Genomic DNA, 18,991 nt, shown 5'->3' on the forward strand with positions numbered 1-18,991 from the left:
TTTTTTTTTTTTTTGAAGTTATTATTGTTAATTACTAAATTGATTCTCTTTCTAACAATGTTATTGGCAGGTGTAATTGAAATGTACAAATTAATGCTACATGGGATAAAAGTGTAAATTAATAAGTTGTACCAATGAAAAAGAAAAAAAAAAGAGTCTAAATTAAGACCAAAGAGACAAGTCGCGACTCCGACTCTCTTCAACCCTCCAACCCTAAGTCTCAAAGTGAAGACCGAAGACTCCCTTCAACCCTTCAACCCTTATTTTGCTCCGGCGATAGCTGTTCCTGCTCCGGCGTTGCTGTTCCCGTGCTCCGGCAAAGATAGGTATGTTCGACTCTTCTTTTCTTCTATTCTTCTATTCTTCTATTCTTCTATTCTTCTAACCTTCATCTTCCTTGTCTTTGGTTTTCAGTCTATCGACTCTTCTTCTCTTTTTCTAACCGTCTTCCTTGCCACTGGCTTCTTCTCTTCTTCTCTTCTTCTCCTCTTCTAACCTTCTTCTTCCTTGACCCTACAGAGTCTGGTTTGTTTGACTCTTCAGAGTCTTCACCTCTCATTTTTTCTTCCCCATTTTCTACTACTAAATCAGTAATCAGTCTCTTCTCTTCTTCTAATCTTCTTCCTCTTCCTTAGTTCACTCACATAGAACATAAATCTTTCTCTGTTCTGATCTTATTTTGCTTCGGCGATAGCTGTTCCTGCTCCGGCGTTGCTGCTTCTGTGCTCCAGCGAAGATAGGTATGTTCGACTCTTCTTCTCTTCTTCTAAACTTCTTCTTCCTTGTCTCTGGTTTTGAGTCTATGAACTCTTCTTCTCTTCTTCTAACCTTCTTCTTCTTTGCCTCTGGCTTCTTCTCTTCTTCTCTTCTTCTCCTCTTCTAACCTTCTTCTTCCTTGACCCTACAGAGTCTGGTTTGTTCGACTCTTAAGAGTCTTCACCTCTTTTTTTTCCCCCCTTTTTCTACTACTAATCAGTAATCAGTCTCTTCTCTTCTTCTAATCCTCTTCTTCCTCTTCCTTAGTTCACTCGCACAGAACATAAATCTTTCTCTGTTCTGATTTCCTTGGTTTTTATTTTTTTATTTTTTTGGTAATGTTGTATACTTGTATTGTCTTTTTCATTGATGCAAATTTTCTAGTAGTTATGATTGTCAGATTGTGGTCTTCAATTACCAGATTTTCCATGATTAAGAACCATGTTCTGTATTGTGGATTGTATTAATATTAAGCAAGGTAAGTCTATGTGCTAGGGGAAAAAGCCATTGTAATCTATGATATATGTTGGTTCATATAAATTTCTAGTTCTATTCTGTTGCAACATATTTTAACAATGTTTCCTGTGAATCTATGATATATGTTGGTTCATATAAATGTTTCTACAAATTTATAATAATGTCTTGTTGGCCTGTGTGCATCTTTTTTCCCCCACTTGTCAATTCAATGTGGTCTTGTGCAATTATTGATGTAGGATGGAAGGAATCATTTTTTGTTATTTCTCAGCAATGTCTTTATCTTTTGATTTGGATGGATTAAAATACTTGTCTATTGTCTACATTCTAATGACTACTATATTTTTTCTTAGAAAATTGGGGAAATAAAAAAGTAATATACTAAATAACTTTCGAAAATAGGAAAAATAAAAAATGACACATGGGCGATTTGACCGCCATGGCAACGCCATAATGGGCGATTCATCGCCAAATCGATTAGCCACCCCTCCACCGCCTTGGATCGATTTGACGCCGTGACAACTATGGATGGGATTAGACTATATCAAATCGATTTATCCTATTTGGGGCAAGAGAAAGCTCTCCTACTGGCATAGGTACATGCCAGTGTAAGGGTCAATGGGAGGGACCATGGGAGAATCTTTAGAGTAGACGCAGCACATCTTTTCCACACCTGTTGTATCTAGGTATGTGCCTGCACTAGCAGGCAACATTCTTTCTTCTTTAAAAAACTGAAATTTTGGACCATTTTACCCTTTTATCTTACTAGTCAATCAATATTAGGGATTGACCTTAGCCAATACCTATCTGGTCTAGGTGATCCTAACCGATCAAAACTGATTTTTAAGACCATGCACTTGAGGGTTAAAAACTCAGAATATGATTCAGGATCGATCTTCTAATTCTGATTTGAACATTGGTTAGACTCAAAGGGAATCAACGAGACTTACCCAGACTCGGCATTATTCAGTTGGATTTAATATGCATATAAGTTGGTTTAGTCCAATCATTCCCAGTTGATTCCGTCAAATTTACCTATTCAGTCGATCCCAATTTGGGTTTTAAACCACGGATACACATGTTTCTTTTTTGAAACATATACAAAGATTTTCTTCTACTATAAGTCTATAAGGTCAACAATGCATTCCAAGAAATCATACCAAGCACAACCTTAATATTCCACCTATGATCTTAAATATCTAGAAACAAGTGTTAAGTAATGTTTGAAAACGTTTAGAATATTGAAAAAAATAAACAAATAAATAAGGTTAGAATCATTAGTGAACATTTTAAAATTAGTTGACATTTGTATGATTTTTTGAAATGCATTATCGCTTAGAATACATTCCAAAAATGCATATCAGATGCAATCTGACACAGTTTACAGTCTTCAATGCTAGTTTTTTTAATTACTATTAATCAATCTTTAATTGGACAACTGAATCAGGTTGGCTTTGTCTATACTGAAGAGCCTTGTTACCTAACTTCACACAATGCATGAAAGATGTCACTCATATCCCTACATTAACACTCACATGGGATCCCCTCAGATATTCATGAACCCGAAAAATGGAAGGAATGAAAAATAAATAATTTTTAAAACAGCCGATTAGGTTGTAATGGTAGTCAGGTTCACAGAATCCATGAGTTTATCATTTTTATGTTTTAAAATCCTAAATTAGTTTTCCTAATCCCAACAATAAGCTCTCCTCCCCTTTTTATGTTGATCTTTCGATAAGACACAACTCAATGGCTGACGTTTCTCCATAACAACCTCTCAATTATTTTGAGAGGTCTATCCTAAAAGTACAACATTGTGGGGTTTTCATTTGGAGAGGGGTGAATGTTCATGTATGTGAATGTATGTGAACGTCCCTAGTCCGTAGATATGGCATCTATTAATCTCTCACGTATGTGAACCTTCACTGCTCTCTTGGGTTTGGGAATATTATGATGCACGTATACCCGTCAACTAAAGGTGATACCTACCCAAATTCTCAATCTCTCACCACAGGCATACATCCAACAACAACTCACTCTTATCTCAACTAAATGAGATACTTATTACAAAGTCTAAGTTATGCAGATTAATACCTTTCCTCACCACTTTTTCTAAGATTATCTTAAGTCTTTCATTGATTCTTTTAGTTTCCTCAATCTGAATCAAATCATTGCATCATATTACAGCATTCAATTGTCTCAATGGAACATGATTATACCACCTCAAACCACTTTCTCATAGATTTAAATTATGGCTCATTTGTTTAGGGGGTTTTGATGGAGTGGGATTTAAGGGGTGGGAGAGTTGTACTTATTTCCCAAAATCATGGTAAAATCATGTATTTTAATATAATGGGGTGGGAAACACTATAGACAACATTGGGAGATGAGCTTTTCTGTCTGTTGGTGCGGTTTTCACCACATCCCCTTCCAAAGTCTTACCAAGTTAGTGGGATTTTGTGGGGTAAGAAGTCATTGCAATTAATGACTCTCTTTCTTCATTCTTCTCTTCCCTCTCTCCCACAGCTATGTGCTAACCAAACAAGATTGGGGTGAAAAAATCCAATTTTACTTTCCCTACCTTTAACCCCAAAAACATGTGGGACCCAGTAATCAGACATTTTCACCTCAAACTCCCCTCTAAACAAACGGGGCCTTAAGAAATGGATGTGGTTGACATATTATTTTAAAATTTAAAAGGAAAATTTCATAGGACAATCATACGTCCCTCTATGATGTATGTTGTGAAATATTGAACAGTCAAAAACCATCATGTAGATAAGCTTAGCATAAAGGAGATGTAGAGGTAGAGATGAATGTCTGACAAGTTATAAAGAATAAAGTAAGAGCGATTATATTATAACTGATTTAGGAGTAGCTCGGATACTCCCAACATACATCCATGATCGTATTTATGGATGCGTGCATGTATGTGATCATGCAAGTCTTACAAGTGTATTCCATCGTTGCTCCCCAGGCCTAAAAATCTGAGATTATAGGATTCCAAATAAATTAAAAAGAAAATTACAATGCACTTGGTAATGATGCTTTGTGTCTCCTTTTTAACTTGGCGGAAGAAATTCATCATGGCACTGCCTGATCAAACCACCCTACCGGTAATTGCCATAATGAAAGTTCTAAGCAACAGTACTACAAGTTCTGCGAGAGGACATATGAGATTTGAGCCTAAGAAGATGAGGATACATTCCAAGACTGTACAGAAATTGAAAGAACAAAGGAAGAAATAAGATGTTGAGACTGTTTAGACACTGGCAATTGGTGCTCCTCTCTTGATAATCTCCATGTGTGTGGTCTCATAAACTGGTAGACCACTAGAGTAGAAACCCAAGTCATAGTTCTGCAGCTCAAATAGATCAGAGCTTGAGTCACTCTCTCCTCCATCATCCACTTCATCAAATTTCCTAAGGTTCTTCTTTTCTAATGAGTAGTCTTCAATCCAAATCCGATCTTTCTCTAAAGACCCACCTCCATAATTCTTGCTTTTCTCTGGAAACCCATCGAAGAATTTGATCTTTTCATCCAACCAAGGCAAATCCATGTTCTTTTTCTCATTCAAAGCCTCCTGTTGTGAGCTCATCGACCTTACCTGTCCATTGTGCTTTGACAAAGGCACCACTTGCTTGTGATCCGAATAGCTTAGCATTTCCTTGAAGGCTTTTGTGGGAGTGTTGGCATAAGGAGGAGGTGTTCTGAAACCAGAGCTTGAAGATGAATACATGGATGATTTCGAGTCTGTGGTGCTTGCACTTCGAAAATGGCTAATGCTACTCCTCCTTTTTCTCCTCCCACCTGGGCTCTCCTCTTGATCTTTCACAGATTGAGTAGTGGACTTAGATTTCTTCTTCTTGGAGACTGCTTGACTGAAGATAGAGTTGAGAAGTTTAGCAAGTCTGCCACCAGGAGAGCTGGGCAGCTTGTATTTCTTCTCTTTGAGTTGTTTTTCCACCTGATGATGATGATGATGATGCTGGGCTTGGGAAGGAAGTGGCTTTTTCATGGGCATGTCTAAGCTCATCCTCCTTCCTCCTAGCCCCCACGACTGCCTTTCTTCTCTCATGGCCTTGTGAGAGGAGGTTGATCCATAGAACCCGCTGCCTTCGTTTGCACCGGAGAAATACCTTGCGGCTTCAAACACATCGAGCTCACCAGAACCATTCTTCCGGTGGACTGACTTCTTGAAAATCCTATCTAGATCTGGATTCGACCCTGTGAACGACATGGTTGATGAAGGTGGAGAATGGTTATGAAGCTGGTGGTTACATGTGTGGAGTGGTACTTATGGGAAGGGAAATTAATTGGGAGAGGGATTTGTTAGATCATGGGGAGAAGTTTTGGAATGATTGATAGTAGTGGGGAGGGCACTTTTAGTAATCCTTTGTCCCCCTATGATGATAGATATTGAATCTTGAAGGGAGACCCACCCACTAAACATGTGTTCTTGCTTTCTTCTATTAGGGAGTGGGGCTGAGGAAAGAAGCTATGGGGTAGGGGGAGGAGTCAGAGGTGATGAGATTTGTCTCCTGCAATCTCCTTGGATCCTGATCAGCTGGGGTGTAGCTGAGAGAGATGGGGCTCCCAACGGTGTTAAAAGTGTAGTTTTTAAGTAGATATAACTAGGGGTGTCAATTCGTGGCCCGATCCGACTAAATTGATCGGGACCGATCGTTTATAAACCGGTTTGGCCCGGACCATTTATAAATGATCGGTTTCGATTTTACTACTTGGACCGTCGGGCGCCCGACCGAGACCGACCGAATAACGTCCGACCGAGACCGGCCTATTGTGCACCAACTTGGCCCAACCCTTTAATGATTGTAGAATACCTATTTTACCCCCCAAATTAAAGAATAAAAACTAAAAAGTAAAGACATGTTCACATTTTAAATAATTGTTATATTTGGTATCATTTATTGATTTATTGTCATTTTTTTGGGCTTGCATGAGTGGGCCGGAATATAATAGCACATTTTAAAGAAGGCCCGTTTAAAAACCGGTTAAATCTCGTTTAACATTAAACATATCCGTAGCCCGATTAAGGCCCGACTAAAGCCCGATTAAGGTAGCCCGATTATAACCCGAGACCGACTGACCGAATATAAAGTGTATCATGCCCTTAATAACTAAGCCCAATTAGTTAAATGGATGGACACGGTGTAGCCTTTGAAAGTCTTTAAACCCGATTAAGCCTATCGAAACCGAACCGGCCTGACCGGTTGACACCCCTACCCTTGACGCACCCTTTTTCTCTAATATCATCCTTGGAAATCACCCTTGCAAACAAGGTAATGCCGTCCCATCCACCTTCACCCTTCTCTATAATAAGACAAAGACGAGGGTCTGTCAGAAACTCGTTTTGTCACTATTCTATCTATAACACAAGCTGAGGGCTAATGAAAATGTTTTAAGTGGATATATTAATTCATTGATAATATATGTTTTAGTATATAAATAATTTTCGCATCCCAATATTATTTTATCAATTTTTTTTATTATAATTTATTAAATTAATAAAAAGAATTATTCTGAATAATTCTTTATCCAAATAATTTTTAAATCCAAATTTGCGCACTATGACCAAGTTTTGATATTCATCATGGTGGCGGATAACGAGAGACGAATTTGATTTTATGATGACATGGATGACATTCAACATGAAAAAAAGGAACCATCCGCGGAGAGAGGGAACTTTCTCTTCCAACTTATATATATAGACAAAACTTCACCTTCTTATAAAATAAAAAATAAGGATTGAAAATAAAATATAAAAGGGAATTTGAAAAAATAGGACGACTTCACCTACGAGTTGTTTGGAGTCTTTCTTTGGACCTGCACTCCTTAAACCCCGTATGAGGCAGAGGCCACATAATGAGCATGACCGATCTCCTACTCATTTATTTATTTCCATTAAATCTTGATTGTCTGTAAAATATCTTTGTGGGATCTTTTTCCACCTTTTTAAATTATTTATTTATTTTTTTTCCTTTGACTTTGTAAGGTTTTGCATCTTCATGTTCATAAATAAAAGTTTTGTTCTTTAAAATAATAATAAATAAAAAAAAATATCTTGTTGGTCCCCTCTTGATATAAAAAGGACTTGAGGCCTTCATACCAGTCAGAGAGAGGAGGAGTTGAAACCTTCACACCAGAGAGAGAGAGCGAGAGAGAGAGAGATGGAAGATATATGTCAGGCATCCACAGCATTTTATGAAAATGGTGGAACTGAGCTAACGGTGTTAGCTAAATTCATGTTTGAGGGCGTAGATAAGGATGGAAATGGCAAGATAAGTAGAAGAGAATTTAAGTGCTACCTAAAAAATAACGGCTACAAATATAATAAAAAATTATTCAAAAAAATTGATACGGATGGAAACAATTCTCTAGATTTTGAGGAATTCAAGGTCTTCTTCTACCTCACTAGACAGGACGCGTTGAAGAGTTGGATCTTCAAGGTGAGTTCCCTTCCTTAATTTGTTCATTTGGGTTAAAGTCTCTCTCTCACTCTCATCGTCCTTTTTTTTTTTTTTTGGCAAGAGCCCCAACTGTTAAGGTTGCAGAAGGTAATGGAAAAGCAAGAATAAACAATGCACACAAGTTTACGAGGTTCGGCAAGATTGCTTACGTCATCAATGAGATTTCACGTTCCTTTACATGAATTGAGCTTTTGCTTGCTCACTTGCCCTTCCCACCTTTCTTTAGCCCTCGCCCTTCCTCTCATTAACCATTGCAGGTCAAGAAGATGTGAACACAACTTTCTCTCTATAAGAACGGTGCTTCCCAAGGTGTGAAGTGGGAGAGATCTAGATTTCTCCAAGGGGTTTTGAATAAGGCGACCTTTTCATTTTTAATTTTTTTCCTAATAAACGTCTGTTGGTATTCCAGTCTTGCTTCTCCTTTCAAGGCCTATCCGAAAGAGAATCTTGTACATCTTGCTCATGACTATCTAAATAGGATGAACCGGCCCGTGGATATCTTTGCTTCGGAACAAAACAATTAGAATTAGGCTCGATCAACTAAAATTTGAGATTCTACTTCACTATCAATGGAGAATAAGGTTACAACGTTCATCCTCACACCTCTCAGAATTTCTTATAGAGAAAGTAACTCTCGCTACAAATATATAGTTAAAAACCTTAATACCGGAAAGTACAAAACTGTCATCAAATAAAAAATTCAAGTGGGGAGCTGCATCTCCCTACAACCCCGCTATGCAAGGAGCCACCTATCCCCTTGCAACCCCCCTGGCAGGCTTACCAACAAGCGGAACCGCCGTTCTGTCGAGGGGCTTGCACCAGTACTCATAGATTAAACTGCAACGGAATACAAGATATCGTACACCAACACCAACCTCCTCAGTGAGGGAAGGGGAAATTTATTCATAATGTGCATAACTCATGGTTAGAGTATGACATATCTCCAAAATCCATGTATTAAACCACCGGACACCATATCTACGAAACCTTCCTAATCAAGGAGTCAGCAATGTTGTATTTCTCCCTTGGAACAAAAGTAAAATTACAAGATATAAAGTGGGAAAAAAGATACATAATGTCTCTCAAGATAGACCTCAACTTCAAAGGAAAAGTTGAAAAATTCCCTATTGAAGAGGAGAATAACTCCCTTACATATTATCATTCTCTGTGATAATCACCCTAACGTCTTCAGAGATAGCTTCCCCCGAATACTCATGCCTTCCCCTACTGATGGATTATCAAATTCAATAGGGCTTGAAACAGAAAGAAGGCATTGTCCCTGGTGATCACGAGCTATAAAACCAACACCACCTTTAGTTAAGTTCAGCCCTAAACTGGCATCAAAATAGAAGCATCATGATCATGCTGAACCGCTTCAGGTGCAATATTAATACTTCCATAAATATCACTTGATCTTGTAGCAGCAATTCAAAATGAAAGTACTTCAAGAAATTTCTCGAAAGTCTGATGTGAGACTCAATACACATCCTCCGGAGTCCAGAATCGCCATCCAAATATTGTGCCGTTCTTGCATTCAACAAATATCAGGCAATAAAACTGCTTAAGGTAACCAATTCCTTGGATATAGTTCTACCTTTTCTGAGAAAACAAGTTCCATCCGTAATCCAATTCACCAAAGAAGGTCTTGAAGAGACAAAATAACTTAAATTACAAGTAAACCAAACTGCAAACTTCCCTTGCAAAGGAGCAGTCAAATAGGCTATGGGTGATAGTTTCTTGATCTGAACATCTAGAGCATCGCAGTTCAACATCAACTTCCCAAAGACGACAAGCATCTACGATAGCTAAACCAAATGCAAAACAATGCCATAAGAGTTCCTTTATCTTAGGTAGTGATGAACAAGGCCAGATTTTCTTCCAACCTGCATCTAGTATATGATAGAAAATCTATGTAATCACATGGAGATCAGATAAGCATACAATACAATTACTACACAGACAAAAACATCGTACCTGAATCCATGAACAATAATAACTTATCGAATCTCTTTTCGTATGCTCCTCGTACAATACGATCAATGTTGGTCTAGTCTACCCTCTTTCCCTTTTGTTTTTGGTCGTTAGCCTCACTTAATGGGTCAGTGATAACTATATATAGGGGTGAGGGTAGGGACCAACCCTGGAATAAAATTAGGGTTTCCTCCCCATTAAGGAAACAATACCTTAGGTCCACACATAGTAATAAATATTTCATACCATTAAGGTGTGCTAATAGAATCCAATATCTCCATAGAGATCACTTACCAATAATATTAGATTATTTCTGCTTATTCCATCTTTAGTCAACACCACTAAATCGGTTTTGGAAACAAATATTTGACTATGCTAGCCCACTTAATAGGAAATTTTACAATATCCCACTTGGGCAGCATATGTCACAAGTTTTAGATTTTAAAATTTATTTAAAACGACTCTCCGATTTAGATAAACTGAATGTGGCCACAAACAAAACAGTGTCGAATGGAGTGCACCTTAAACTGAATGCCTTGGTCCGAATGAGAATTACAAACACCCAACCGTATTGATCATCACATCTAAAGCGATATAAGACCACACACGTCAAAGTGCTCATAACATCACCGACTTGGGCTAAGCAGTATGAACGTGTGGTATGGAAATAACATGCTATAGTGATCATCATGTCTATTTTCAAATTGGTCATCGCTCGAAAACCAAATGAGCCCTATGGGACAAATACCAAAGGTCTCATTAACTGCAAGCGTCTCCCAAACACTCAAGCTTCAATTAATGAAGCTCATTGGGACTGGGTCCGGATGTCCCACAACACTAGCACTAGAACTCAATCAAACGAGGCTTTGCTAGTGACTGGATGTGTGTGTATTGACTAGAACCTCAGATACCGAATGAGATAAATACACCACATATAACCTCAATTTTCTATATGAGGCAAATAAATAAGTGTATACATATAAACAAATGGCCATAATAAAAATGCATATATATTCTTGAGAATAATAATAATGCATCATATGTATAAACTAAAACTGAAAGTCAAATATGAACATATTGAGCAAAACTCCCACTAATAAAATACATCAAAATAACTAACAAGTTCCATCTTAGTGATATGCTCTTGAAAGACTTTTGGAGTCAAGCCCTTAGTAAGATGATCTGTAATCATGTTTTCTGTAGCAATCTGTTCCATTGTAATCTGTGACTCTTAAACTTTCTCTTTGACAAAAAATTACTTAATGTCAATGTGTTTAGAGTCTGAAGTACTTTTACGGTTATGAGAGAAACAAACCGCAACGAAGTTGTCACAGAACATCCTCAATGGTTTAGATATAGAGTCAACAATTTGTAATAATATAGTTCTACAGAAATTTATGATTCATGAGCTTACTCCCACTGATCTTTAGATAAACCTATTCGATTCCTCCCATTTTCATAAAGGACCTTAGCTTGAACATAATTAACAACCACTGGCTTAGGAGGCTCATCAATTAAGATTAAAATTTATTATCATAATAGCCAGAGAAATATTAAAGGATTAGTTCCATTCCTTAAAATTGGAACCATTCAAACTTTTTTAACAGAAAATAGCTGAGAAATCAAAGCTGACAAATATAATCATACATATTTACCAAAATATATAATATGCAAGAACAGAAGGCATATTAAACTTCCCAACAATATAATTAAATCTGACTAATTGGGCTATTAATTAGATTTATCCCAGTATTATTTTTAATAACTGTAGGAAAACAGAAACTGGGGAAAGATCCGACGTCATCGGGGTCACACCTGTGGTGGCAATATCGCCCAACACATAGTGAAATCTTTCACATGCAAGGCAAGACGCTCGAAACAATACCACTTTGAAGATTCCGTCACCTGTGGTGGCAAGACAAGAACCTTTAAAGCTATGAAGCCCAAAACGTCACCCTCACACTATCAAGCGAAATCGACCAAATGAAGACTCACCTGTGGTGGCAAGAGCACATCATTCGCCATATGGTCTCCTTGATTGCAACCCATCCTGAATAGTCAATAGTAATTTTACAATCTCAGTAACTAGCCCACTAAGTGGAAGCGTAATCACTGAAATTATAAAAAACCTATAGACTTGGATTGCTACCAAATGCCCATGGATTTAGATTTTGGGTGCAAACAATAAGATGAGCTATTTCAGTATTTAATTAATAAAATATTCAACATAAGCCCACAAAAGCAACCCATTATAAACCCTAATAGTCAATATGGTAATAGCATAATTTAACAGTTATCAAAGTGAGTACATTCTTAGTATGACAGTTTTGTACTTCCAGCCATTACCATAAATAAATAAAAATTTAAATATGGTATTTTCTATAATGACAACATGCTAAATATGAAAGTTTATAACATTTATTCATGATAAAAAAAAATTGAAATATGTTACTTTATCCATAATTCATTAGATATACAAAGTTGTATACAAATATGAACTTTCAACCCAAATGACTTTAATATCCAACACGAATATTAGCCCATAAACTTTAAAGTCAATCATAATAAAGCCTTATAATTTCTTCAAGTCAAAAGAAAATTAGCTAATAGGGCACATGAACTGAATAACTTATAGGTCAAAAACAACAATAAGTCTTTAATAAATAAAAGTAATGTTGGCTTAGATCCATAGTAAGTATAAACAACTTCATATGCTTTATACCAATAAGCCACTAAAACTTCAATGAGTTTATTTAAATCATTCAAATATAATATATCTGTTTTATCTCGATGAATTTTCAATAAAATTGAACTTTATCACAAGTACAAATATGATATATAAATTTGAAGAAATATTACTTAAACAATGCACTTGTGATATTTTGAATCATAAATGGGTGTCAAAACTCATAATTATGTGTCTCGTGACGAAACCTGATGTCACGGATGATTAATATAACATCGAAGAAATTTCAAAATACCCCAGATTGACTTAAAATTTATGAAACGACAAGTGTAGTATACATAATAAAACATGTATGATACATCTATTACCCTCAATAGGATAATAATTTATTCTCCCACTAATATAAGAGAGTAGGACTAGATGACCTAATAAAAGTACCATTTATAAGAGTCAATGTCAGTTCATATTAGAACTAGATCTAACTGTTGGCTTGAATAAACATAGTCAAAATAGTCAACGACATAAATAGATTACAGAAATCATTTTAATAAACTAAAATGAAATGATTTTTGATTTCACTTGCATAAACTGTTTATGGTCTATCCAATCAGTAGACTTCAAAACTGGTTTTCATTGAAACTGTACTGAAAATAATTAATAAATCATCAACATGTAGAAGCAACGTAGGATGATCTTGGGTCATAACATCTCAAATGTGAGTATAGGTATCATCATTAATATTAATCTTTAAGATGCCAACTCTACCCACAAGAATCTTCACAAAAAATTGATTTACATAGACCACACTAATAACAAAGTTTAACTTGGTGAGATTCATGTGCATTCACTGTAATGACTATATCACTCAAGAGTTATAGCTGAAACTATATCCTTATCCTTTAAGACAGGAATACACTGGTCCTCTCATTTTCTTGTATTAACTATGAAAAGAATAATAACTTTTGAGATCCCCTCACCTTTGGGATTAGAAACCTTAGGTTACTGTCATTTTCTTTAACTTTGGTGACATTATCTTTAGGCAAATGTCACCTACTATGCTGCCCTAGGGAAAACCATGAAAGAACAAGATACGTCACTTTGGTGGAATCCACATCACCCTTTCATGGTTCCCTAGAAATGCATTTTGCAGCTAAACATGTACGAAAGCTTACACTTAACTTAACTCCAATATATTTATTCATCATAGAATATTCCAAATATGACATGCAAACATAAAATGTCATTAATTTTCTGTCTATGTCATTCATAAATGACTTTTTATAATATCATGGCAATGATAAACCAATGTAGAAACATATACAAACAGAAATACAATTCTAAAGCCGCTATAGAATAAAAACAAAACACTATAGTTGTTCCAAAATAGTTATGGAACATAAAATATAGGTCCATTTTTTTTTAATTCAACCCAATATATTGAATATACATCCATCGGTCGAACCATAAACAACATTTCAGAGTACATAATTACATCCTCTCGCTAGTTTGACCAGTTAAGTAATTATCCACAACTTCCCAAGTACATGATAAAGCGACATTATGCGGACCAATAGTATTTTATTTTCATATGACATTGGGACTTTCAATATAATTGATCTAAATATGAAAAACCTCATTGGACATTATTTGAAGACTGACCATTACAAAAAAAAAAAAAAAAAAAAAAAAAAAAAAAAAAAAAAAAAAACTCATTTATTTCAGTGCATTTCCATCAAAATTGCCTATGTTATAAATAGACTATATATAGTGTCTCATGACAAGACCAAATGTCACAGACTATATAGCATTGAAGAATCTGTCAAAATAACCCGAATTGGTTCAAGAAAATCACAAAACAACAAGTTTATGCCATATAAACAAATTAATATAAAGACAATATTAGATTTATCTGTCAACTGCAGTAGAACAAAATTTCATCCTACAAAATATAATGAGATGATAGAATCTGTAATCTTAGGTGTGACAGTATTCCATCATTTCAAGTTACTGGCACAATAAAATACCCCTCATAAGAGTCAATAACCAATCCATTTTGAACCGAATCAAAACTGGTTTGAATCAAAATAATACCTAAACCAATGGTCAACAATCATTATATAAACAAATTTCAATACCACAAGCAAACAAGCCTTTTAAGAAACAAACAAACACCCCCCCTTCTTTTTCTTTTTTTTTCACAATAAATCCAAGACCAGGGCCAAGCTCAGACCTAATCCTATCAACCAATTGGCCCAACTCGTCTATCCTACTTGAACCGATTTGATTCGTCTTACCATTGGCTCATTACTTAATAAGAAAAGAGAATATACAAAAGGAAAAATGAAAATTTTATCTTCACAAAAGACAAAAGTCTTATCATATAAAGATACCCAAACAAACTTTTATGACAACCTTAAGTATATAATAGGAAGTTTCAAAATCAAATTTTCTTTAATTATTTAAATAAATGCAATCCAACCTACTAAAGGAACTACTTAATTTTAGGTTTCTCAATTTTTGAAACGGAATTACTCTACTTTATAAACACTTAAAATATCTTTGTTTATTCAAAAAAATATGTAACTTTACAGCTGTTGAGCATTCCAAAGGAACCAAAGTCAAAAGCTTAACTCAATGTATTTATTATACATGTTAGGCATGTGCCTGCTAAGATCATGGGGTTTCCCTGCGAGAGTTCCAGTCTCTCAGGCGACGGTCTAAGTCATTGAAGTTTTCGCTTGAGGTCTTATTGGGCCGAGCTTGGTTGTTAAAGAGGTCACTTCTTCCGGCCCATGAAATCTCATGGTTTGAGTGATCTCATCATCTATTTGCCGATTTTGGTCAAAGTTTGAGAAGGGTCAAATGTCACCAAGCCCACTCAATTCACGGGTGGACTGGGTCGGTTGATATCCAATCTATATTAATTCCCAGTCCCAGTTTCCAACCCTAAGTTGCAGAGTGAAGTGGAAACATAGACGGTACATGTTCTCCTTCTACTTGATTAATTCAACCAACAACTTGGCAAGTCAATGGGCATGGACAGAATAGCCACAAAGGAAATTTTTATTTTTTTTTATTTTTTAAAGATCTTAAGTTTAAAAAAAAAAAGTAATTACCAAGTCTATCCCCATCTTGGCATCTTTTACTAATGCCCAGAACGCAAAACAATAATTTATTTATTTTATTTTCAGGACTTGGGGTGGCCACAATTAGCAACGAACAAGGCTGGAAAACTATGTTCAACACTTATATTGGTTTGGAGAACATGATCCCAATTCCACCTTCAAAAACAATTGTTCTACTATAAAACAAGGTCAGCCCTTCAACTAATCAAACAAGGCCGGTGCAGGCAGTCCCAAACTTTTTTTTTTTTTTTTTTTTTAAATCTAAGAGGTACCAAAAGTTTTATGTTAATCAAATTTCGATCAAATCAAAATGAATCTATGTCATCACATGGAGATCAGATAAGCATACAATACAATTACTACACAGACAAGAACATCGTAACTGAATCTATGAACAATAATAACTTATCGAATCTCTTTTCGTATGCTCCTCGTACAATACGATCCATGTTGGTCTGGTCTACCCTCTTTCCCTTTTGCTTTTGGTCGTTAGCCTCACTTAATGGGTCAATGATAACTATATATAGGGGTGAGGGTAGGGACCAACCCTGTAATAAAAGTAGGGTTTCCTCCCCATTGAGGAAACAATACCTTAGGTCCACACATAGTAATAAATATTTTATACCATTAAGGTGTGCTAATAGAATCCAATATCTCCATAGAGATCACTTACCAATAATATTAGATTCTTTCTGCTTACTCCATCTTTAGTCAACACCACTAAACCGGTTTTGGAAACAAATATTTGACTATGCTAGCCCACTTAATAGGAAATCTTACAGTATAGACTGCCAAGAATGGAGCCAAAAGGACAATGGTGCTTCAACCTGTTTTTCTGCCCTAGATTAGTGATGTGGTGGTAAGATGTTTTAATAGAGAACACCCAGTTTTAGGTGGAAACCATTCAAGCTTATCACTTTGTGGAAAGAGAAACAACTTAATTTTAGAAATCTCCCTAATATCGTTGTGATTTAGAAATCCAGCCATAATATCCAATATCCAAGTACGATTCATCTCATCAATGTATAAGTTCCAAAATAATTGGAAGATCCAAAGGGCAAGGGGTAGACACCATATAACCGTTGTTATATAAATAGAGTAGAAATTAAAGCAACTTAGCTCCATCGACAGCAATGGTGTCATACACTAGTCTGAAGAAAAGGAGAACCTAAAATGATGTTAAAAAAAAAAAAGGGGAATTCCGATCACATAATGCACAAAAACAATACACAAAAAAAACGAATAGAAATTCCAATAATGCAATGCTCACAAAGAAGTTTTGATAGGATTTTCTACGTCCATGGAGAGATGAGATCTGCTTCACTATCAATGGAGAATACGGTTACACTTAGGGGTGTAAATTTAGTCCTAACAACCCGAACCTGCCCTAAGCCCAAATAGGGTCTGGGCAAAGTTTTCCAACCATGAGGGCAAGTTAGGGTTGAAAAACACCAACTTAGGGTCAAGGTTGGGTTGCGTTGGGCCTAGGTTGAGGCCTAGGCCCGACCCAGCCCAACCCATCCCTGATTTTTAACCCTGATTATATAATATATTAATATGTTTAATATATATATCATATTATTGTTGTTGTTATTGTTATTGTTATTGTTATTGTTATTGTTATTGTTATTATTATTATTATTATTATTATTATTATTATTATTATTATTATTATTATTATTATTATTATTATTATTATTTAAGTGCATGTACTCACGCTTCATGACGAATCTTTTCTTGGACTACTTTACCCTTCTTGTTTATTTAAATACATTAACTTTTCCATTATCCTTTAGAAAAATTACATTCACCTCCTCTGTAGTTTGTCGAAATTACACGTGGATCCAAGGGTTGGAACGAAGTACATCTCCCTCCCCTAGCATTAACAGTGTTGGTATTCTGTTAGTTTTAAATACCAAAAGATCGTATTACCCTTTAGTGAAAAACCAACTAAATAAGATAGGCATTTGTTTGGCTGCTTCTCTGCCTTATTCTTCTTCTTCTTCTTCGTGTGCGCCTTCTGTTGCGGCTAATGGTGGTAGTTGGGGGTGGTGGTGGTGGATTAATTCTTCCATGGAAACAGGATAAACAATATATATTGAAGCGAAGATGACCACTACGGTGGGCATATTGGATACCAAAGACAAACGACCCTATTCCATCGGTACTTGAGGAGATCACCTCCAACGCCAACTATGGCGGGACAAGAGAGAGAACCAGGTCGAACATTCGATCCATCTCCATCAAATATATGTTCCCCATCCCCACTACTCCACATTCTCTCCTCTCATTCATCCATGTTACTGGCCATACAATAAGAGAGAGAGAGAGAGAGAGAGAGAGAGAGAGATGGATTTGACAGTTGACAAGAGAAATATAGATACTGGGTTATTGATTTATATTTGATTGGTAATGAGACGTTGGGTTTTCTATTTATATAGGAAGTGCGGATTGTAAGCAAAATATAAATCCTCGTCAATGAGTTCCAGTCAAAAAGCAGATCAAATCATAATGAAGATTTCGATTTTTGTAAGAGAAAATCAAGGAATATTGATACGGCCAAATTGATTGCCCAGTAGGGTAAGGGCACGTGTTGCCCACCTGGACACGTGTCGCCCACCTAATAGAGGCTACAAGGATTCTGACCACGTCAACCGCATGAAGAGAATATTCCTCGTGAAGGGGATAAGGCGTATCCGAATAGGACTCAAAAAGGAAAAGAGGCAGACCTGAGGAGGACTCCTCCAAGGAAAAGAGAAACCCTAAACCCTAAGGACTATAAGAGAGGGTCGGAGATGAGGACAAGAGGTAAGCAAATAGACCGACACCATTACTCCTATAAAGAACTGTGCAGCCGATCTCTAACTTGGGCGTCGGAGAACTAATCTCGGACAAAGCTCCGGGCTTCTACCTTCTGTGCTTGTGCAGGATCAGCTCATACGGATTTTTGACAACAACAGATTGGCGTCGTCCGTGGAAACGACAGTAATGGTGGGGAGAACCTACAATCGTAAGAAGATGAGAACAGCATCGAACATGAACATGAGGGAGGAGGAACCTTCAGGATGGCTCCCTCCCTCGACGAAAATCGGAGAAAGCGAAAACGATGATCGGGAAGGTTCCACGAGTGACCAGCGTTCGATCGGATATTTGATGCGCGGAGATAGTAATCCTCCACCCCCTCCTAGAGCCAGGAATATGTGACAAGGGAGCAATTCGAAGCCCTCCAGGAGAAATATGACCGAATGGCCGAGGCAATGAAGGAGGTCTCCAAAGCTATCTCTCAGAAGACCGACGGAGCACCACGAGGCCCCCATATCTAGCCCAAGCGAACTCGAGACGAGGACCTGAGCAGTATAGGATCAATAAGGTCCGGTCATAATCCTCGAAACCGAGCAATGAGGGAAAGTCCCGCACCCAGGGGAAGGACGCGGCGTGCCACCTGGGCCATACATGGGGAACCACGCCATGGAGATGACCAAAGACAC

General features: G+C 36.7%; 1 protein-coding gene across 1 annotated transcript; it reads right to left on the reverse strand.

The window, feature by feature from the left end:
* Window positions 1-4,196: 4,196 nt before the first annotated feature.
* Window positions 4,197-5,590, reverse strand: LOC122086339 (protein BIG GRAIN 1-like E). The gene has a single exon (XM_042655101.1). It carries the CDS (start codon window positions 5,468-5,470, stop codon window positions 4,493-4,495), a length of 978 nt encoding a protein of 325 aa, XP_042511035.1. The 5' UTR covers window positions 5,471-5,590; the 3' UTR covers window positions 4,197-4,492.
* Between the last annotated feature and the right edge of the window lie 13,401 nt (window positions 5,591-18,991).

The sequence above is a fragment of the Macadamia integrifolia genome, chromosome 8 (genome assembly GCF_013358625.1).
Source record: "Macadamia integrifolia cultivar HAES 741 chromosome 8, SCU_Mint_v3, whole genome shotgun sequence".
In the NCBI taxonomy this organism is placed as follows: domain Eukaryota; kingdom Viridiplantae; phylum Streptophyta; class Magnoliopsida; order Proteales; family Proteaceae; genus Macadamia; species Macadamia integrifolia.

What these genes read in the sequence shown, in the direction of transcription:
- LOC122086339 (XM_042655101.1), bottom strand. Translation starts at nt 5,470, where the DNA reads ATGTCGTTCACAGGGTCGAATCCAGATCTAGATAGGATTTTCAAGAAG.